At 42.0% G+C, this 22414-nt stretch overlaps 1 protein-coding gene across 3 annotated transcripts in view; it reads right to left on the bottom strand.

The window, feature by feature from the left end:
* LOC120384159 (hepatocyte nuclear factor 4-beta-like) overlaps nt 1–14453 on the bottom strand; it is a 43271-nt gene extending 28818 nt beyond the window's left edge. For 2 of the 3 annotated variants that reach the window (XM_039502490.1, XM_039502491.1), the window contains exons 1-3: nt 14160–14453; nt 6085–6256; nt 2459–2553 (exon numbers count right to left, since the gene is read on the bottom strand). In XM_039502490.1, the coding sequence (XP_039358424.1) occupies nt 2459–2553; nt 6085–6256; nt 14160–14274 (382 nt within the window). In that variant the 5' untranslated portion in view covers nt 14275–14453. The remainder of the gene's footprint in view (nt 1–2458; nt 2554–6084; nt 6257–14159) is intronic. The other variant, XM_039502492.1, reaches the window with a different exon arrangement.
* Between the last annotated feature and the right edge of the window lie 7961 nt (nt 14454–22414).

Raw genomic sequence — 22414 nt, 5'->3', positions numbered from 1 at the left:
TTGAAGCATTTTCCTAATCTATGACAGCATTTTGGTACAAAGGTCTTTCCTGCCAACTGATGCTGCTTAGTCACATCACAATTCCCCAGTAATCTCTTCACTTGTGAACCGGTTGGAAATGTGTCAGAGTGCATCTGATAATATTTGATAGAACAAGCTGGAGTTAAATGGACAGTCTCCAAACAGAGGCCGAGCATGACAGCAATATTAATGAGGGCCTTCGTCCTGTTCCAAGAAAGTCAATAGCAGCTTCACCAGCAATTTCAATGGGAGCATGATCAAGACCTAATTGTTGTGAGAGCTGTGAGGGACATGTTGGTGCTGCACATAAACGGGAGCAGTCCTGGACCTATATTAGATAAATACTTAGTCCTGCCATGAGGGCAGGTGTCTGGACTGGATGACCTCTTGAGGTCCCTTACAGACCTATGATTCTATGATTCTCCAGCTCTCCTGATTCCAGGTTAATACAGGGCTAGTATCACAATCATAGAGTCATAGTTATAGACCAAAAGGGACCACCAGCTCATCAGTCAATTAAATCTCAAAACACTCCTCTGAATCAGGCAAGTATTTTTGTCGGAAAATGCTGATTCATTGAAAGCAAAACTCTTCATGAAACAGTGTCAGGTTTGACGGAACACCAGACTCAAGACTATTTTGGTTAAAATGGTTTCATAATTGTTGAAACATCCCAGTCTGGACAATCTTGAACCAGAGAGACAAGGTGGGCGAGGTAATATCTTCTATTGAAACAACATCTGTGGGTGAAAGAGATGTGCTTTCAAGCTATTCAGAGCTCTTTTCCACTTCTGAGAAGATCACAGCTAAAGCCAGGATGGAACAGGTTATCTAGCATAAGTAGTTAACACATATTGCAGGAGACCATTCAAGGTGAAGTGGCCAATTAACGCCTCTGCAGTCATAGGACAAAAAGGGGGATTTGAGGGGTACAAATTGGTGTAATACACTATAAAACTACTAAAAAGAACGAGGTGTACTTGTGGCACCTTAGAGACTAATACATTTATTTGGGCATAAGCTTTTGTGGGCTTCATTGGATGAAGTGGGTTTTAGCCCATGAAAGCTTATGCCCAAATAAATGTGTTAGCCTCTAAGGTGCCACAAGGACTCCTGTTCTTTTTGCTGATACAGACTAACCCTCTAAAACATATAAATCTAGTGTCTTTATGAAGACCATGAATTTGAGTGTCTAGCAAACCTGTGAATTTTAACTCCCAGACTCATCTTTTGAAGGTGTTGTGCAGGTTTCCTTTGAGCAGGACAGAGATCATATATGGGGTGATTGTCTTGTGAAAAGTGTTTGTCCGCTGGTGGTCTGATGTCACCCACCTTGTCTGTCTAATATCATAGGACCAAAAGAGCTAAAACAATACAGTCAACAATATTGAACCAGGAAGTTTCTTTTTTTCCTTTTTTTTCTTTTTTTTTTTTGAGTCAAAATGGCTTTTTGTTTCTAAACTTTTTGGAAATTAAAGGAAAAACGTTTAAAATCATAATGAAATGTTTCAAAATAATTATCAGAAATGAAACATTTTGATTGACCCAAAACAATTCTTTTTCTATTTTATTTTTCAGATTTTTGGTTCACGAACATTTTCAAGATTTTTATTCTTTATCCCGATTTGGAATGTGAAAATTTTTGAAATGTCAGCAATTCTCTTGGGATAAGAAAACTGTTTCCCACCCAGTCCTAAAGAGAGCCACATTGTGGTAGATGCAGAGGAAGAGAATCCCTGCCCTGAGGAGACTTTTGTCTTGACAAAAGGTTGGAATGGGAAATAGAGGCTCCGGTGTGGAAATGCCTTGCCCAAAGTCACACAGTACAACCAGGGATAGAATCCAAGTAGCCTTGTGCTTCGCAAGATCTTTCCTTGACCATAGGGCTACACTCCCACTGTAGTGTGTTATGGAGGATGCCCTACAAAGTTCATATGTACAGTTAATTCATTGTACCGTACAGTGAATTAACTGGAAAGAAGCAAAGGATCTAAACACGCATTTAGAAAAAATAGATACTAAATGGGCTTTCTGCTTTAAATTCTTTTTTTTTAAATGGAGATATACCTATCTCATAGAACTGGAAGGGATGGTCATTGAGTCTAGTCCCCTGCCTTCCAGCAGGACCAAGAACTGTCCCTGACTGATTTTTGCCCCAGATCCCTAAATGGCCCCCTCAAGGATTGAACTCACAACCCCCACTAGGTTTAGCAGGTCAATGCTCAAACCACGGAGCTATCCCTCCCCCCAGCTGCTAAAAAAAATAATGGGCTTTCTGCAGCATGAGAGCAATAAAGTGCTCACTGATTCATGGGGAACCATCTGCTTCTGCTCTGTAAATGGAAATGCTATTGTGACATTTACTGCTGCGGGGATAGGGTGGGAGACAGCACATAGCTTTGAAATGACAGAGGACACAAAATCTTACAGCACCTACCTTCTTTCTTCATCCCGGCCCTGAAACACTTCTTCAGCCGGCAGTACCTGCACTGGTTTCTCTTGTCTTTGTCTATCACGCACTGTCTGCTGAACCTGAAGAGAGCAGGGCAAACGTTGAGGAAAGTCCTGTAAATTATTATTAGGTGTATTACAGTAGCACTTAGAAGCCCCGGACAAGATCAGAATCTCATTGTTCTTCAAGCTGTAGTGAAATACAGCCCCTGTCCTGAAGAGTTTACAATCTAAGGGCGAGCCTACACTACAGTGCTACATTGATGCAGCTGCACCAATGCATCTGTGCTGCTGTAGTGCATCTGATGAAGACACTATGCTGATGGGAGAGTGCTTTCCTCTTGGCATAATTACTCCACCTCAGCAAGAAGCAGAAGCTACGTCGGCAGGAGACATAGCGCCGCTGTGGACAGCACAAAACTTGCATCGTTTTGGGCGGAGGGGGAAATGGGACTTTTTCATACCCCTGAACAACATAAATTATATTGACTTAGGCTGTATATTGACTAAGTAGACAAGGCAGACAAACAATGAGTTGAGAGGGGAAACAGTGACCTCTGGCAAGCTGCTTCACCTCTAGCAGACTCCTAGGCTACTGTCCTAGCCACTGGACCATAAGTAAACAGGGCAGTGGGTTGAAAATTTGAGTTATTGAGCTACAATCAGTATAGAAGGGGAAGGCAGCCACTCTCTCTACCACAGAATTATAGCCTGAAATTAAAGCGCAACAGGAATGCCATCATTCCTACATGGAACGCGACTTCTATCATAGGTAGTGCTGGTCAGAAATTTTATGACCGCACGGTATTTGGAGGGTGCAGGGGGCTTGGAAAATGCTGATGCATCGAAAGTGAAATGTTTAGTGGAAACGTGCTGATTTTGACACAATTTCATTTTGGGGGGGGGGCGGAAATGGAATCAAGCCTTCTGATAAGGCTGAGATATTCCGTTTTGACTTTTTTGGAATGGAATGTTTTTCAAATTTTCCTTTTTGAAACAACTCTGTGTGTCAAAGTTTTCTTTTATATGATATAATACAACAGATTTTTCTTCTGCTGAAAATTTTGGCAAAAATAAAAGCTCTGCAGGCTGGGGACTGTCTTTTACCATGTCCATTGTTCTGTCTTGTCTATAGATGGACTTGGTGACGGGAAGAAGTGTATGCTAGGAGTTCCTTCCCATAGTGCACCAAGGGAGATATAGTCTCGCCAGGGAGCCCTGCCCATATGGGAGAATGGGAATCAGGGAGTCATAGAGTTTAAGGCCAGAAGGGACCATGAGATCGTCTAGTCTATAAAATACAGGAAAGTCAGGCCTCCAACACCTGCACACTAAACCGAACAATTGAAATTAGACCACAGTATTACAGCCCACAGGAGACACAGACAATATTAAGTGCCACAGGCAATGAATAGGAGGGACCGAGGTACATCTAATGCCTGAGGCCCCCAATGGCAGGGAAATGATTAAGTGAGATATACCCAAAGAATCCTAGCAAGTGACCCACACCCACAGGCCTCAGACGAAGGGTAAAACTCCTCCAGTGACAACTCTCACGTGGCACTGTGATGCCTTTAAGAATAGAAATACTGGGGTTTGGTCAAAATGTGTGGTTGGTTTTTGTTTTTGTTTTTGTTTTTGTTTTTTACTGGAAACCAAAAGCTTTTCATTTTTCAGGCATTTAGTTTGTCATTGAAATTTTTTAGTTAGTGGAAAACCCAATTTCCTGTCAAAAAAGCAGTTTTGATGAAAAATTTTCAAGCAGGCCTAGTTTATACTTGACACACATTGACAGGGCAATGTGAATCCAGGCCACCCCTGCTGTACCTGTGGCTAGTCAAAGCATTTTCAGCCTCCAGAAACCACAACCTGGTATGTTTCACGAGCCGTAAGTACACATGACAATTTTTAAAAAGTGAGAACAATGGAGCATGAATCTACCATGGGAAAGAGCTGTGCTCCTGTATGGTCAGAAAACATCCATTGTAAAATCTGGGGTGGTTTCACAGAATGGCACAGAGCCTGATTAACAACCCAAGAACTCTCTGAGGAATTGACATCTGTGATTAAACAATGTTGCTCTGAGCTCAGCTAAGGACAGAATGGCCCAAATAGCGATTCAGAGGATGCTTGGAGGGTGCTTGTCATTGAGTTGGATTTGAACCAGAAGCTCTTCCCTAAGATGCTAAGTATCACACTGTGATTCATGGATTCTAAAGGGATAATACAGCGAAATAACTACTTTACTCTTGGGAAGATGGGAGCAGCAGCTCTGAGAAATCTGAAGAGATTTCCATTGTCCTGCTGGTATTAAATATATTTGATGGGGGGAAGTGCAATCTATCAAACCCATTGTCTTCTGTGGATGGAGTATTCTGGAGTGATAAGTGCCTTATATGCAGGTTCATCTAAAACAAACAGGGAGGCAAGTGTTTTACAAGTTTGGAACTTCTTTAACTGAGGAATATCGCTGCAGCAGAATGAAACTTCTCAAGTTCCAGTTCTATATGAATAATCCTCTATACTTTTCCCCCCTTCTTTTAAGTAAACATCATCTTTCTAAGGTCAACCAAGATAAACTGCTGTATAATTTATGGCCCATTCCTGGCAAATACTCCTCCTGAGTATACTTCTGCATGCCAGAATGTAGATGAATCATAACTGCCCCATTTTTGTACAATAATCAATGTATGGCAATACGCAAGCCTTCATGTGTTTTTAAAAAACAAAATGAAAAAAGAGAGGGGGGCAGGCTTTGGAGACCTGCAGATTTAAATTGTAATTAACGTAGAGAAAGTGCAATAATCCCCCTGTTTGGAAACCAGGCTGTGGAGCTTTGGCTTCCTGCCACTAGGGCATTCGCTAAGATTGTTGGGTCACCCAGTGAGAACCTGATAATAGTACTTAGTGTTTACATACATTAACCAATCCTCACAAGTTCCCTGGGGATCAGGGCCACCCAGAGAATTCAGGCGGCCTGGGGTCTTCGGCGGCGGGGGGCCCCCATTGACGAATCACCGCCGAAGACCCGGCACTTCAGCAGCGGGTCCTGGGGCGAAAGGACCCCCCCACTGCCGAATTTCTGCCAAAGACCCGGCACTTCAGTGGCAGGTCCTGGGGCGGAAGGACCTCCCGCCACCAAAGACCCAGAGCGGAAGACGCTCCGGGGGCCCAGGCCCCACGAGAGTTTTCCAGAGCCCCCAGAGCGAATGAAGGACCCCGTTCCAGGGCCCCCGAAAAACTCTTGTGGGGGCCCCTGCGGGTCCCAGGGCAAATTGCCCCACTTTCCCCCCCCCCCCGGGGCAGCCCTGCTGGGGATATAATTGTCCCCTATTTTACAGGTGGGGAAAGTGAGAAACAGAAACATCAGGTGGATTATTTCAGGTAACAGAAGGAATCAAGGTCAGAGATGGAGTTAGAATTTTGGAATTCCCGGCTCCCAATCCTGTCCTCAGAAAACCAGATTTCATTATTATTATGCATATTACAGTACTGCCTGTGGCCCAAACTGACATAGAGGCCCCATTGTGCCAGGCACTCTACAGAGGCATAGTAAGAGATGGTCTGTGCCCCAAAGAGCTCACAACGTCAAAGCCCAGAAGGGTTTAATACCTGCACGAATAGACATGGTTCTTGCGGACACTTCTTCTGAAGAACCCTTTGCAGCCATCGCAGCTGGAAGCCCCGTAATGTTTCCCAGTGGCACGATCCCCGCAGATGGAGCACAAGGAGCTGATGCCATTGGCAAGCAGGCTGGCATTTGTCGACTCTGCTGGTATGGCTTCTGCAGACCGGACACAGAGTCAGTTAGGCCTTTTCAGCAGGAACCAGGGTGAAATGAAAGCATCGAAATATGCACATAATTGTACACCCTTGCCCTCTGCCCTAGACATGTGTACACACACCATCCCCACACCATTGCTTCTAGGCAGATGGGGAACCCATACCATTTTCAGGACCCTGGAAGTACTAATAAGGATGTGCACAGGACCATTTCATTGAAAACAACTTCTAAATTTCTTCCAACAAGCCCAGAAGCCACATCTACCCCTGCCTTATAATAAATAATAATACATGGAGATATACCCCTCTCATGGAACTGGAAGGAACCCTGAAAGGTCATTGAATCCAGCCCCCCATCTTCACTAGCAGGGCCAAGTACTGATTTTGCCCAGATCCCTATGTGGCCCTCTAAAGGATTAAACTCACAATTCTGGGTTTAACAGGCCAATACTCAAACCACTGAGCTATCCCTCCCTCCCATCAAGGTTAATGAATGTCTTTCCATGGACTTTAATGGGAGCTGTTTGGGTGTGTAAGTTAGGCAGTTAGATTCCTAACATTAAGAATCCACATCTCATGCACTCCCAAGACTTGCAGGCATAAGTTTTAGAGGATGAAATTGACACCACTGTGAAAATTTGGCCCTTACAAGTTACACGTTTTTGAAAATTCTGCACTGACTTTAACCACAGGACCAGACTTCCTCTGAATCCTTATAATTGTGGGTGCGGTTTGGAAATGAGACACTTTTGAAAAGAGCCAGATGATGCAGATCGCTTCTTCAGGGGTGCCCAGGTGGAAGGTTTGTGTTAGCATTAGTCAGGACCATGCTTTTCAGTATATAGGGCCTGACTCTGTGATGTCATGAGATCGTCATCAAAGTCAATAGGATAGGAGGGCATTCAGCACTTCCCAGGGTCAAACCGATAGTGGGGAAACCTCCATTTAGATCATGTTGAGAGAGAGACAACCCAAGAGAGAGTAGCAAGCCCAAACAGGAAGAGGTAACACAGGACACTGAAGGATACTCAGAATTAAAACTCGGAGAATGTTCTTCCCAGTTAGAATGGGTGGCCCGCAGAGGTGGTCAGAAAATGCCAATTGTTTTAGAAGGGAAACTTCAAAAAGAAATTTGCTTCATTTCATTTTCATCAAAATTTCACATGAAAAAAAAGTTTTTTTCCCATGAAAACCTAAGTCTTCGGTTTTCTAAAACCAAACATTTTTACCCAAAAAGTGACATTTGTTTTTGATGAAATGCTATATTTTTGTTGAAGATACTTTTTCAACCAAAAAATGTCTGCCAGCATTAGTGACTTCTTCGTTAATGATTAATGATTATTATTATTGTGGTAGTGTCTAGTGAGCCAGCCGGTCAGGGTTCCAATGTGCTAGGCATTGTACAAACATAAAAAGTGACAGCCCTGGCCCCCAAATGCTCATAAACTAAATGACAAGGTGTAACAGGTGGATGAGGCAAACAAGTAAGCCATACGTATGGGATAGGGGACAAAAGGCAGCATAATAAAATAAATAACAATTAATAATAATAAGTGCAGAATTCTTAGCCAATAGTATGTGCAGGAATCACAATTCGCTACTTTTCAAATTCTATGAGGTGCAGTGCCCCCAGCTTTCTCCAATGTCAATGAGTGGTGAGTGGTCAGGCCTTTGGTGCTCAATATCTCACGAGTTAAAGCCCGTAGGCAGCAGATAACCCAAGTTTACACTGATCTTGCCAGCCTTACATTAGTGAGGGTTAAGTATAGAATGAACTCTACTGGAACAATATCTCCAGTGTACTGTATTGTGTCAATATCAGCTGCAGCTTCTTGATCCACCTATTTCTTTTCTGAGCAAACATATCCTGGCCACAATGAACAAAGTCTTATTGGTTATTTGATTTCGAGTTCCAGTGAAAAAAAATTGCACCACAAAAATGATAAATAAGGAGCTCAGTTCTCTCAGTTACACCTATGCAGCCCACGTTGACTTCAGTGGCAATGGGCCAAGGCAACTCGGGACAGAATTTGGATCCAGTGGTCTTTTCATTTTTCAATAGAGCCCAGTTCTTATGGGCAAATATCCCAGCAAAGGGCCAGACTGTGAAACCCTGGAGAGCTCTTACGCACAAGAGTCATTATGTTGAAGTCGCTCGGTGAGTAACTGCTCACAACATCAGTGAGGGTTTCCCTATCTGGTCCTAAGTCAATGGGAGTTTTGCTTGAGCAAAGGCTGCAGGCTTCAGTTCCAGACTTTTGGGACCTAGTTCTGCTAGCCTTCTCACACCAAGTAGTAGCTCACCTCAGCGGCAGTCCCATTGATTTTTCAGTGAGCAAGGCATTACTCAGTGAATAAGTGGGGCATAATCTGGCCCTTTATTAACACACTGGTAGCTCATTGTAGCTAAGTACACCCACAATGTTGACGATCATTAGAGCCGGTCGAAAACATTTGAATGAAACATTTTCTTATCAGAAGAGGTTTCATCAAAATTTTCTGTGAGAAAAGATCAGTTGGGAGAATGTTCCATGGGGAAAATGAAAATTAAACATTTCATTTTGTTTCAAGTTGGCATTAATCTCTGCATCTGCCTAGTCGGAATAATAGTTTTGGGTTCTCCGTCCTCCTCTATGGACCCAGTTCTGGCCAGACTACACCTCCCATGATGCACCACAGTCTCTCCCTGTGGCTGAGACACCATAGTGCATCATAGGAGTCTCTTGATCTCTTTGAAGTTAAGGACCAAATTCTGCCCTAATTTACACCCATGAAAATGTCACTGACTTCAATGGGATTGTATAGTTGTAAAATTAGGCCAAGATTCATTAATCCAATGCAGCGTAAATCAGTCCAAAGTCCAGGCCACCGTGTGCAATGACGTGTCCTTTTCAGAAGATGATAGTGATATGGTTGGCAGTAGTTAGCAGCTCAGCCAGTGTGTGTACAAATGTCAAATCACTATTTATACCCCTGTCACAAACTACTGACTGACTCCGAATAAGGAAGAGCAAATGAATAACAAAAATCCTGTTTTCATAAAAATTTCGCTAGACACGTGCTTAAGTTGCAAACGTTGGGTCTGGATTTCCAACCTACACAAAATTTGGGGGTGGACTGAGCTCTTCTAAGAAAGACAGAGATATATAGTCTCTAGAGGACACATACTTAGTCCAACATAAAAACACAGCATTGTGTAACAGTTATAGTTGCTCGTCTCCATAATATAACAGAACTGCCTTTAAACAGAATCTTTCCTAAAACTTTTGTTGTGAGACGTCTGTTGGTCTTTAGCCAGAAGGATGCATCTGATGGCATTCTTTCCAATAGAGACCAGTCATTAGATACAGTCTGAAAAGTTGATCTTAGTCCTGGATGGTTTCTGGACAGAATAGAATTGTCATTGCAGTGAAAATATCAGTCTACTCCCTGGGAGTATCACTGAGGCATATTTGCTGCCAAAATTCTCTGGCAGAAAAATTACTCTTGAAATCCAAGACTTGCCTGAGTTTCAGAAGTGATGTATCATCAACCTAAAATCTGGGAATCTGTAGCCTAGCCTGCTAGCTAAAAATTATATGAAAACCTCTGTCAAACTGAGGAAAGTTCAGATCTAGACGGGAGACCAGAAATTATCTCTGGTATATACTATGTATAAGCATAGCATAGCATGGCTGAAATGAAATTATGCAATTACAGCAAATGAGAGAAAGGGTGGTCTTGTGGTTGAGACTGAAGAGCAAAGTCTGTCTGATATGGCTCACCATGCTGACATGATTAGGCATGTCTGTTTCCGCAGCCCACAGTACACAACGGACTGATGCAGCTACCATCATGTCTAACCACCTTTAACTTCCCTAACCTTATGGAACAGGTAGCCATTCTGCAGCAGGGTGAGCAGGCGGTAACCTTTCAGGGTGAGACTGAGCAAAACGAATCCACGACTGCTGTGATTGCAGTCGAGTGCCTTAACCACTCAGCTACCGCTCCGCTCCTTGTAAAATTTATGCTACCTGGGTTTAATTCTCGGCTTAGCTATTGAACTGCCACTTGCCCTTGGACAGCCACCTCTCTTTCCCCTCCAACCTTTTTGTTTTGTTTATTTAGACTGGGGCCCTGATCTTGGGGGAGTCCACTAGATACTACTGCAATACAAACAATAAATAAGAAGAGAAAATGGGCCTTAATCAACACCCAAGATTTGAATGCCTCAAAATTTGGACTAGGGCTCAGAATTCACTTCAGATCTGAATTTTGCTTTTCAGATCTACTTCCAGTAATGATAAAGTCTTTAGTGGATATCTGCAGAGGGATGATAGAGCCTTCCATCCATGCCCCAGACTGACCTATTATATCTTTGCAGTAATCTAAGTCCTCATTTTTAAAAACTGCTTATGCACCTAAAGTGATATAGCAAAAGGGGCATATGGGGTGCATATAGTGTTTAGTTACCAATTTTGAATGCACTAAAACTGGATTTAAATGTGCCAGATTTTCAGTTTTTGTTTGTAAATCTAAATTTGGGGAGGACACAAAAATGTGAGTGGCATTGCCAGCTCCAAAATGGCAGCATGCAAATTCAGAGGCAGGATTGGAGTCTACATTGAAACGTCGCTCTGATACAATTCAAATACATTATAAATCAGTTTGGCAACCCTCACCAATCTGAGGTATTTTAAAGATCAAAATCAAAACCAACCTAGATTAACTGTTCCTAAACTCACACAGTAACTGACCTATCAGAGAGCTATCAGCATGCTTGCTACCTTGTGGAATATTCAGGCATTCACACCCTCTGACTGGCAGAACATTTCTTATTGCTTTAGAATTATCTTCATTAGCTGGACTTGTCCTTAACTATGACTGTACAAGGGTCAGATTGCAGCTTGGCTGAGAATGAGTTTTTAAAAGGGTCACGTTAAACTCTTCAGACTCAGTTTGGCAGTTCAATGCAATGGTAGGTAAAGGAATCACCAAAGACAGGAGCTTTATTTATACTGCAATCGGCCAAGTGATTAATGTAAATTTACAGGAAAATGATATCTGTGACGAAATATGTGATGAGCACCACATAAAGGACTAAGTAACAAGATAGATGCGATTGTAGCCAAGATAAAATAAAACAGGATTGGACCAAGCAGAAATATTTCTCCAGTTAATAACACGGTATAAAGGAAAGAAAAGACTAACATTGATTTTCCCTCTTTTTTTTTTTTTGGCCATTCTTTCTATCTGAAATAGACACAATTTGAAAATAAAAAAATACAATTATTGAAAAAATTCCAAATATTTAATTTTGAAATTGTTCATTAAAAATCATGTAAATCTTTGAAATAAATGAAAAATGCTCATTTCCTTTGAAATTTTTCATTACATATACTCACCATTTGGCTAGCTAGCTCTGCTTAACTTATTGCCCATTTATTATTAGTTTGTGGGTGCAACTTATCGTTGATAAGCTGTATAAAGGAAATACTGATTTTACGGGAAAGTCAAATTTCAAGAGGTGCTTCTGATATTGCCACAGTATTTGACAAGTGTCCAATTCCACTAGCTTCACCCAGAAGAACTGACAATTTCACTGAGCTTCTTTGAACATAATCTTTTATCCATAGCTACCGTAATTATACAAACACAAAACTATGATGATTTAAAATGTTAAGGAAACATTTCGACTAACACCCTCACAATCATTTTATGCCTTGAAATTTGAGGACTGAGAGCCCTTAGCTAGGATTTTTTTTTCAAAAAAAGGTAAGTATAATTACACATTCCATTTTTAAATATAGCTTTATATCTTACTTATATTTTAAAATAAACCCATAATCATTATTGGCTTCTATAATATCTTGCAGTAGTGAGTTCCACAGGTTAATTATAAATCACAAAAAGACCCAGAATTTCCTGTTCTCCATTTTATATTTGCTGCCATTCAATTTCATTAAGTGATTTATAGATTTTAGAAAGAAGCTTAAGGGCCTGATTCTGCTCTCATTGAGGTAAATCAGGAATAACTCCACTGAAGTCACTGGATTTATACCAGTGTAAAGATGATCAGAATTTTGTAAATGCAGAATAAGGCCCTAAATTCATTAGATTATACATATTGAAGACCTGCTCCTGCTCCTACTAAAGTCTAGAGCCAAATTTCCATTGGTTTCAGTGGGGCAAACTAGGGTCCTAAAAATGTATATAGATTTAATTTGAACTAATTCTCTGTTTTTTTATAAACACGCTCTAAAATGAGAATATTTCTCTATTTTAATACTTTGTAAAAATATTGCTAAAACAGATTGGGAAGTCATGCATCCTGAACGCTGTTGGTTTAGAATACATTTTCATGCGTAGAGATTTCACCTCTCTTTTTAAAACTATTCTTACAAACAGTAGAAGAGGCTACTTACCAAAGACAAACAAGCTAATTTCAAAACAGCTAGTTCCCGAGAGAGCCAGTTACTTATTAACAATAACGCAAATAGTCCAATACCATCCTAGATAGCCTTCGCCTTTAGAAAAAACTGAGCCTGTAATTTTCACCTAATGAAACACCACAACAATATAGGGTTTTATGTCACGGTTACATTGGATTTGGGGACAATTTGTGCAATGGATAAAAAATGTATCTTGTTGTTCAAGAAGCGAGTGCCAGGGCAAAACATGTTTACTGAAGACATAGTATTGCATGAAAACCCGTTCAGTGAAAATAACATGAAATCTGATATACTCGATTTTGAGCTGCCAAATTTTTCAAAAATCCTTTTCCAAAGGATGAACTTTTCTTGAGACCAGTTTACAATTCTAATTTTCTTTGGGCCTTTTCATTTTCTTTTGAACATGAGCTCTGAAATCCTTTGTGTCCCACATAAGCTTGCATAATAATTTTGAGTTGCTGGCAAAACACATTTTGAAAGCTGTTGTTCCTGATTCCCTTTTGATGAAACCACTAATGAGCAAGTATAAGTGATGCAGTAAGAAATTAATCTTAACTAGACTAAACCTCTTGACATTTCACTTACTTAGACTATCCCGGCAGGCTGGACTATTCCCAACTTTATTTATGATGTTGGCCTTACACTGCATAATTTACAATGTCCTTCACCTCACATTTCAGGCGATGGATGACAAGTGTTTCTAGAAGAGCGTTTACTATTTAAAATGACATCAAACAAACTTCTGAATGCTCCAGTCCCAAATGCCACTTTGCAACTTTCCTGGAGTTCTCTGGACAAGGCAGATATTTGCTAGGGTCAAGCACACATTACAGCCATGTTCCTTGTGTGTTGAAAAGACTTGGGTCAAGCTTAGTAAATGAGCTGTAATTCCCAGGTAGGTGATCAGAACATTTGGATATTTACTTTACTAGCTAAAACCCTTTGAATAAGTGACCCCAGCTCACAGAGTATTTTATGAGTAACATAGATGGTGCTTATAAGGATTAAATTGCTCAAACCATGTTTATATACACTGGTCTTTTTTCCCAGAAGTATCGCCATACGTTTGTGTCTATGTCATTTTAGGAGAACAATTTTTTTCTTTGTGTGCGAAGTAATTTCACTGCTCCTTAGATATAAAACAGAATGCATATTACAGAGCACCAGAGATATTGAAACTGCTCATAAGAGACTGCAAGCTCTTCTGGGCAGGGTCTTTATTTGCATCATACCTAGCACACTAGGGGGCTGAATAAATGAAGAAAAAACAACCCCATGCATTTTAGTTTTGAAGGGAACGATCGTACTCTGGCCTGAACACAACCACAGCCACAACAAAGGCGGATAGTTCCTTGCCTTAAATATTACACCTTCCACCCTTTGCCCTGCACCTTCTATCTATCTTTTCTCGGCGTTCGACTTTTTCGCAAAGGTAACCGGGGTTACTTAAGAGGAATTGAGCAGAAATCTCACCCGTGTTAGTTGGCAGCACCCGCAGGTTTTCAAACTCCAGCATGGTGTAAGAGGAGTCCAGGGATTCGACATAATCTGGCATATCCATATCCATTATGGCTTGACAAAGCTTCATTATTACTTGTCAACAGCAACGGAACAGGCCAAAACAGCCCTGCTGTCAATCATGGCCAAGGTTTCCTTTGCAAAGAGAGACAACCCCAAGACCTTGGAGTGACAAATCATTACCTAGCTCCCCCACAGTCCCCTCCCAATGCCAAGAGAAGGCTGGAGGGGAAGAGGGCCAGTCTTTACCTCTCTCTCTCTCTCTCTCTCTCTCTACCTGCGTGTCTGTGTCCTGTATCATGATTATATGACGCAGATAAGGCCTGGGCTAAATCAGCTTGAATTGCATCCTCGGTTCAACACCATGTGATTTATGGCAATCCCTGTGTAAACATTTTGAAAAGTGTAGCAGTGAGGCATTCACATACTGAACTGTTCTTTCAGGACAAAGCCCTGGGTCATGTCACTTAGCACTTGGGTCACTTCAATGATACTTTTCTCTGCCATTTGCCATCTGCCCTTGTAAAAATGCCAGGTGGCGTCACTTGAACCAGTGGCAGATGGGGGGATGAGAATCAGTCCCACAGATGGCCAGAACGCATAAGGCTTCACGTGTGTGTAGTACTTGCTGCCTAATCCAAAACTCAGTGAAGCCAATGAAAAGACTTCCATTGACTTCAATGAGCTTTCAAACCTCTCCAGACAGGTGACTACTGCAAAATAAATAAAAAACAAACAAATGGGACTCTCAGACTTTCCTTCGAACTGCCCCCCCACACCCTCCCCCCAAGTCACGTCTGTGATATTCACAACCTGTTTTAGCTGTTTGCCACAAACATTCTAGTTAAGGTGTTTAGATAGCCCCCATTACCACAGTATCTGAGCAGTGCCATACAGTCTTTCATGTATTTATACTCACATCACCGCTGTGAGATAGGAAGGAACCTTTTATAGATGCTACAGTTGACAGATGGGGAACTGAGACAGAGAGACTAAGGCCCAGATCCTCAAAAGGTAGTTAGTTGCCTAATTCCCATTGATTTCAATGCAGGTTAGATATTTAACTACCTTTGAGGATTTGCACCTATGTGGCTTGCCCAAGGTCACACAGGAAATCCACAGCAGCAGCGATTTGACTGTGGGTCTCCCAAGTCCCAGGCTAGTGCCCAAACCATTGAACCATCCTTCCTTCCCATTCATAAATATTCATGGAGGTGATTTATTCTTGTTTGAAAGGATGTTTGCAAAAAATGAAGTCTTGCAAATACTCATGCACATATGTGTTTGCATGAAGAGTCACGCCAGAAGTCATAGACTCATAGACTTTAAGGTCAGAAGGGACCATTATGATCATCTAGTCTGACCAGAAAGCTTGAAATCACCTTAATTTCCCCCTTCCTTTTTAATAAAAGTTTCATTTATCCAATTAGATATTACAAACAATGCTATGCGAGATTTAGTTGACCAATCACGCACCAGGAATAACGAAACGCAAGCCATGAAGAGGTGTCATGGATGCAAATAGTTTGCAAACAAACCTAAGACTGGGAGAGCTGTTCATATAAAACATTTGAACAATGAGCAAATTCATAATAATCTAAGTCTGTTTATGGATAACTTGCAAACAGAAGAAAGGATTAAGTTCATTGACTATATTAGGCATTTTGTCCATTTCTAATTGCAACTTGCATCCAAATGCTTACCTGCTGTCCCACAAATTATAGCCCTAAGCCTGCCATCAGCAATAGAAATGTTGCCAGTATAAAAAGAGCAGGATCAGGAGATGTTGTGTAGAATTGCATATATGGAACTTGACCCACCACTGAAGTACTGCCAGCTCTGAGGTAACCATGGCAACTATTTAACAGTAGACAGCTCAGTTTAGAATGGGAGTGAAGATGAGCCCGGCTCCCAGTTGAAACTACAGAGGAGTCCAAGTATCAGATGGGTAGCCGTGTTAGTCTGGATCTGTAAAAAGCGACAAAGAGTCCTTTGGCACCTTATAGACTAACAGACGTATTGGAGCATGAGCTTTCATGGGTGAATACCCACTTCGTCAGTGAATACCCACTTCGTCAGATGCAAGTGGGTATTCACTCACGAAAGCTCATGCTCCAATACGTCTGTTAGTCTATAAGGTGCCACAGGACTCTTTGTCACTTTTTACAGAGGACTTGTAAGTTAGGCAGATGTAATTAACCAATCCAGAATTTGGGCAGGACGCTGGAGTTGATATCACTAGTCTTGTGCCAGGGGATAATTAATGTCCACAAGCGCATCGATAAATGAAACCAATGATAGAAAAATGAACAACATTGACAGTAGTCAAGACCTTAGTTTTAATTCTCATCCAATACTTCTGTCATCATATTGCCCCTAACAACATTGAGGCATTGGTTCAGTACTGACCCAACGGGAGACAGTTACATCTCCTGAATCACCAACATCTGCTACCTACAGCATCTCTGTTCTTCTCCCATCTATTGTTCAGGCTCAATCTTTCAGTGTTCATGAGACCATGGTCTAAATTGTTATTGATAAAGGCCCATATGGCAGAAGGTACAAGTCAAAGTGAAGTGTTGAAACTATTAAAATAGTTGGACGTGGCATGCCAGTGTTCTGCATAGTCTTTTGATATTGCATTTGTCGTTTGGTTATGGACAGTTCAAAATCATGCCAATATAAACATTTGTTTCTCAATAACAGTCTGTGTTTTGAAGTCTCAGGCAATATTCCAGTTTCTCCTGTCGAGTTCCAAGTGCCTCATATTTTCTTTTCTTTTTATTTCAGAGTTTTGCATAGAATCTCAAGATTTTTCATTATTAAGATTGAGGAGTTCGGAGCAAGATGACTGGAAATGAACTCTCACGTGCAGTGGCATCTGTTACTAATGCAGTATATACCTTTATATGTTTGGAATGCAGAAGCTATTACCGTTCAGGTGCCTTGGCATCTTCCCTCATTTTACAACTCCATCCTCAAGGACTTTGCTTGTGTTTCAGAGACTCCTTCCTACACAAGAATTCTGCGGGATCCAGTTTGACATCCTGTTCAATTTGGAGGAGAGAAGGGTCTTGAGGAACAGGCAGAGGCTTTTCCATAAGGAAGACTCGTGGCCAAGATTAGAGGGTTGCCAAATAGTCTGACCTCTGAATGAACCCATAATTAGTGGAGTGCAATGTAATCTAGCAAACCCTGTATGTAATACAACTGACAAGAAAGGTGCCAAAATCAGGTTTTGTAAAACCTTAGATTCACTCTTTTTGACCTCATTTACTCAAGTCAAGTTTACCTTTCAGGCAGCAAGGATTTTCCTCATGCAACAGGGAGGTATCATAGACTTTGCAAAGTGTTAACTGTAGATGGGATTTTCCTAGATTTCTAACTCTTTCTCTCTCTCTCTCTTTTTTTTTTTTAAGAATACGTTGTAACTAATCCCACACAAATGACTCCCCGCTTAGATAAGATTTATTTTTTTATCCTTGGACTGTGCCCCAAGGCACAAAGTAATGCCAACATCAGCTAAATTAGAATCTGATTAGTCATTCTTGCATCTTACTCAAAACCAGCCTTGACTAGTTCTATTAATCTGGCACATCTTTGTAAGATGCAGGCTGGACCCAATCCTGCAAGGTTCTGAGCACCCCTTTCAAGGAGAGCCAAGCTTACACAGCATCTCTCTGGGATCCTTCAGCACCTTGCAGGATCAGGCTATATTAGAAGGTCAATAACAGAAGATTAGCCTGGCTCCGAAAAGCATTCAGGGAAGGAAATAGACCTTACTAATCTCATTTTATTTGCTTCATAAAAGCAAAACTCACAGATACGGGAGGGGACTATGGGGCTGTTATGTTGATGACCCCTTTTTTTATATGATTTTATGAGAAAATATTTGTTGTAGACATGCAAGTTCTCAGAGCAGAAACAAGCTTTGCCCGCCCCCTTCATCTCCCAAGATATCACTGTTTTATTTCTTATATACGAGTTCAGTCTTTAAAACAAGACTGGCTCAAATTAATAACCATGGCAGAAAACTCCTAGTGTGTGCTGGCTGTTTGGTAGCCCACAGGAAACGAGTGAGGGACGTCAGCCTGATTCCTACTGCCCAGCGTTCCACCCCACTGAAAAGCACCATGAGAGTCGCCACCCTTGTTGATAGTTATGACGGAGATAGAATGAGCATGGAAAGTGGACCCTGGCAGCCCTAAGTCAGGGCTGAGGCTCATTCACAAGGGGAAACGGGAAGTAATGGGCGTGCTCTCACATTTACTATTCTGGGAAATGAAGAGAGATTCAGGGTCAGTTTGTCACTTTTCACCATCACTCTTGACCTGAATAGCCAATGGCTCAGGCCCAACCTGTCAACACTTTTTCCATGCTGGTGAACAGCTATTCACTGGAAACGTCCTACTGATTTGTCATTGTTTTCCCACCCCCTTTCTACTGCACTGTTACTGCCCCTTGTTGCGTCACAGCTGTAATTAGATTTTTAAGTTCTTCAGTGTGGGCAACAAGTTTTCTTATTGGCACTGGAAGGGGCCTGCCTCACTTTTCGGCACCATAATACATACTGTCATAGTAGTAAAGCAAAAGTCTGTCCTAGTAGAGACCAGGAGGATCTGTAACTGCTTTCCCAGTTACATTCTCAAGAATCCCACCTGAAGAAGCAGACTAGAAAGATTGGACAGAAATCTGAGGGAGATTTATAAAGGCATTAATGGGCAGAATAGGCATTTAACTGCCATTTACTTTGAACAGGAGTTAGATGGCAATTAGACACCTTTGCCCTTGAATGAGAGCAAAGGACAGGCTGTTTGGCTAAGTCCTGAAAGCTGTTCACTTCCTACTATGGCCAGCATCTCCCACTGCTTTCTATACCCCAAGTACCTGCCCTGGTGACCATCAGTTGAAAACACAGGTAGGAAAAGCCAGCCGCATGAGAAGCATAGCCGTATGAACTCTAGGGAGAGGCGAACCCTCAAGGCATTTATGCTGAGGGACAGTGGTGAGGAAGGAATCTGTAAGTAGAAAGGGCTGGGTAATATTTGGATCTCTTCCCTTCCATTATCTCAGAGAGTTTACTTTGTGTACAGAGGATGTACAGGAAAAGTAACTCTAGGGTGGGCCCAGTGATTTGAACTCTGGCCTGTGAGGCTTACAGAGTTATCATAAACCATCTGGGAAAGTGTTGCTAGCCTCTCTCTTCCATTAAAAGAAACAGAACCCCGGGCCTGCTGATGGTTCTGAAGTACACTGACCAAAGATGAGTAAAGCACAGTTGGCACCTCCCTCAGCCCCTATATACACTGTGATCTTCTCTAAAGAAGCTGTTTTAAAATCCCTAAACACAATGGGCTCAAGTGTCCATAGGGTGAAACTTACCCCTCTGCAGGGGACTAACCCAAGGCCTATCCACCACTTAAATTCTACCTAAGCCTTATTTTTAAAGACTTATGTGAGCCTTATTGGCCCTCTGTGCAGGGTGACTTTCACCCTTAAAAAAAAATGCTAAGAAACAGAAATAACCCACCAGAGCAGGCCTCACTGTGAGGGCAAGCGGCCTACTCCATGATGACAATGCATCTCTTGCCATGGCTGTCACACTGTAGCTGCACAACCTGTGGCTGAGTGCACCATGGCCCAGTATCTCAGGAGCTCCGATTCCAGCCTCTCTTGTTGGGGTGGAAGGCCAGTACAAGATCCCCTCCAGTTACCTTGAGTCGGCTGCCTTGGTGACGTTATCCCCAAGCTGCTTCTTTAGCTCTGGATTTGAAACAGACTATGAAGGAATGAAATGTTTTCACTGTACTGCAGCAAAACTATTTCCAGTGTCATGAGCCACCAACATAGGGCGGCAGGCGGCTCTTGGGTTTCTTTAAGCTCCAGCCAAAGTCAAGTGTCAGAGAAAGGGAGCCAAATGTTTCAAGTGGACCGATGCATGAAATCAGGCTGCATCAAGTGGATATTATCACTCCCTGCTGGTATGTAAATACCATAAACCTTTACTTGACACCTATTATAAAGATGAACTGTTAAGAGATACTGGGGTGGGAGACAGCATGTCCAAAGAGGAAAATACTCTTAATCCAACTTTTATTTTTTTGTTTCATTGTAATTGTTCCCTGAAACAGTAGAGTCCACCCATTCGAGTTCTTCCTTTCCCATGTTTACTGAGGGGTGAAAGATTTTCCCAGAGGATTTCTGATTTATCTTGCCATGGAAAATCCATTCAGGTGGAGTGTGCTTCATCCCTTGTCTCATTAGCTGTGGGAAGGGAACACCCAGGCATGGTTTTTGTGTAATCAGTTCAATGGAGCCATTAAATATAGAGGGGGGAAATAATTAATTATAGACGTCAAGCATTCCATCTCATGCATCATAGAGGATGTGCCTCAACAGACTCATGCAAGGGGTCAGACTAGATTGTTGCAATGGTCCTTCTGGCCATAGATTTATAGGCCAAAAGGGATCATTGTGATCATCTAATCTGACTTCCTGCATAACTTTGACCATAGAATTTCACCCAATATTTCCTGCACCACATCTTGTGGCCGGGCTAGAGTATATTTTTTTAGAAAGACATGCAAGCCTGATTTGAGTGATGGAGAATCCACCCCCCAACCCTGGGTAAGCTGTGAACTGGATGATTGTCAAGCCTGACCTCCTACATATCACAGGCCAGAGAATTTCAACAAGGGATTCCTGCATCAAGTCCATATCTCCTGGCTGAGCAGCAGCATATCTTTTAGAAAGACATCTGATCTTGATTTAAAGACTTCAAATGATAAAGAATACACAAGATCCCTTAAGTAAATGTTTACAGTCCTTAATTACCCACATTTGAATCTGATTTATAGTTTGAATTTTTCTAGCTTCAGCTTCCAGCCATTGGATCTTATTATGCCTTATGTGCTAGCTTAAAGAGCCTTTATTAGAAATCTTCTCCCCATCTAGGTAGCTATAGACCAGTGGTCCCCAACCTTTTCTGGGTGGCAGGCGCCGGACAACAAGCCACCAAGGACCATGGCCAGCGGACAAGCATCTGCCGAAATGCCACCGAGAAGCGGCAATGTCAAGAGGCGTCGCTGCCGAAATGCCGCCGAAAATCAGTGGCATTTCAGTGGTGATGCCTCTTGGTGACACCGCTTTTTGGTGGCATTTAGGTGGCAACGCCTCTTGATGAGACCGCTTTTCAGCGGTATTTCAGCAGATGCTAGTCCACCGGCCAGTACATGGGCGCACGTAGATGCCATGGCACCCACGGGCACTGCGTTGAGGCCCACTGCTATAGACCGTGATCATATCACATCTTAACCTTCTCTTGACTGCACTAAATAGATTGACCTTCCTTAGCCTTTCATGGCAAGGCAGGTTTTGCAGACCTCAAATCATTCTTGTAGCTCTTTTTTGATCCTTTTTTTAAAGTGTGGCCACCAGAAATGTAGAATGTCATATACAGTGGTTCTAACACCTCCCATGCTCAATAGTACCCTGGTTATACATCCTAGGATTGCGTCTGCAATCCTCTCTTAAGCAAACTTTCTTATAGCACCATCTTCCTTCTGACAAATACAGCCTTCTACAGTACATGCTTAAAGACAGAGCAAGTATTTTATTAGCTATCTGTAGATAGGTCTGGTCGTAGTACAGACAGTTCTCTTCTGCGCTGGTCATGGGGAAGTCATTTTATCCTGTCCAAGCAATCACATTTAAATCTTGTTTTTTTTGTTCCCTGTTCTTCTAACTCATTTGTGCAATAGACAAAAAGGGAAAGGAAAAAGCATCTATTAATATCCAAACTTTTCTGTGTCACCGTATTGTTGCGGTTCTGAGAAGGCAGCAGCCCAGCTGTTGAACACATGAAAATCTCCTTTAGGGACAAGAGCAAATCTTTTCCATTGTGTAAATATGTCATTTAGGCAAGAAAAACTGTGACGGCCTAAACTTTATCCAGCTGCCACTACTGCATGTCTACTGGAGTCTTGAGATTTGAACTGTGAATGCTGTGCTCTGCCTCTCCCAGCACATAAATGTGTTACCTGTGTCCTTCCCTGCCATCTGGGAAGGATGAAGAAACTGCCTCACAAGGGAGAGGGACATGAAGGATTAAAAGTACCCGCTCAGGGGTGCAGCAGTTAATGCAATGCCGCTATTGTTTACCCCTGGATCTGATGGGGGAAACTTAATTTTCTGCAAGAAGGATTGGCCTG

Source organism: Mauremys reevesii, linkage group 16 (assembly GCF_016161935.1).
Source record: "Mauremys reevesii isolate NIE-2019 linkage group 16, ASM1616193v1, whole genome shotgun sequence".
In the NCBI taxonomy this organism is placed as follows: domain Eukaryota; kingdom Metazoa; phylum Chordata; order Testudines; family Geoemydidae; genus Mauremys; species Mauremys reevesii.
The sequence above is the reverse complement of the archived record's forward strand: the minus strand, read 5'-3'. Positions and strand labels throughout refer to the sequence as shown.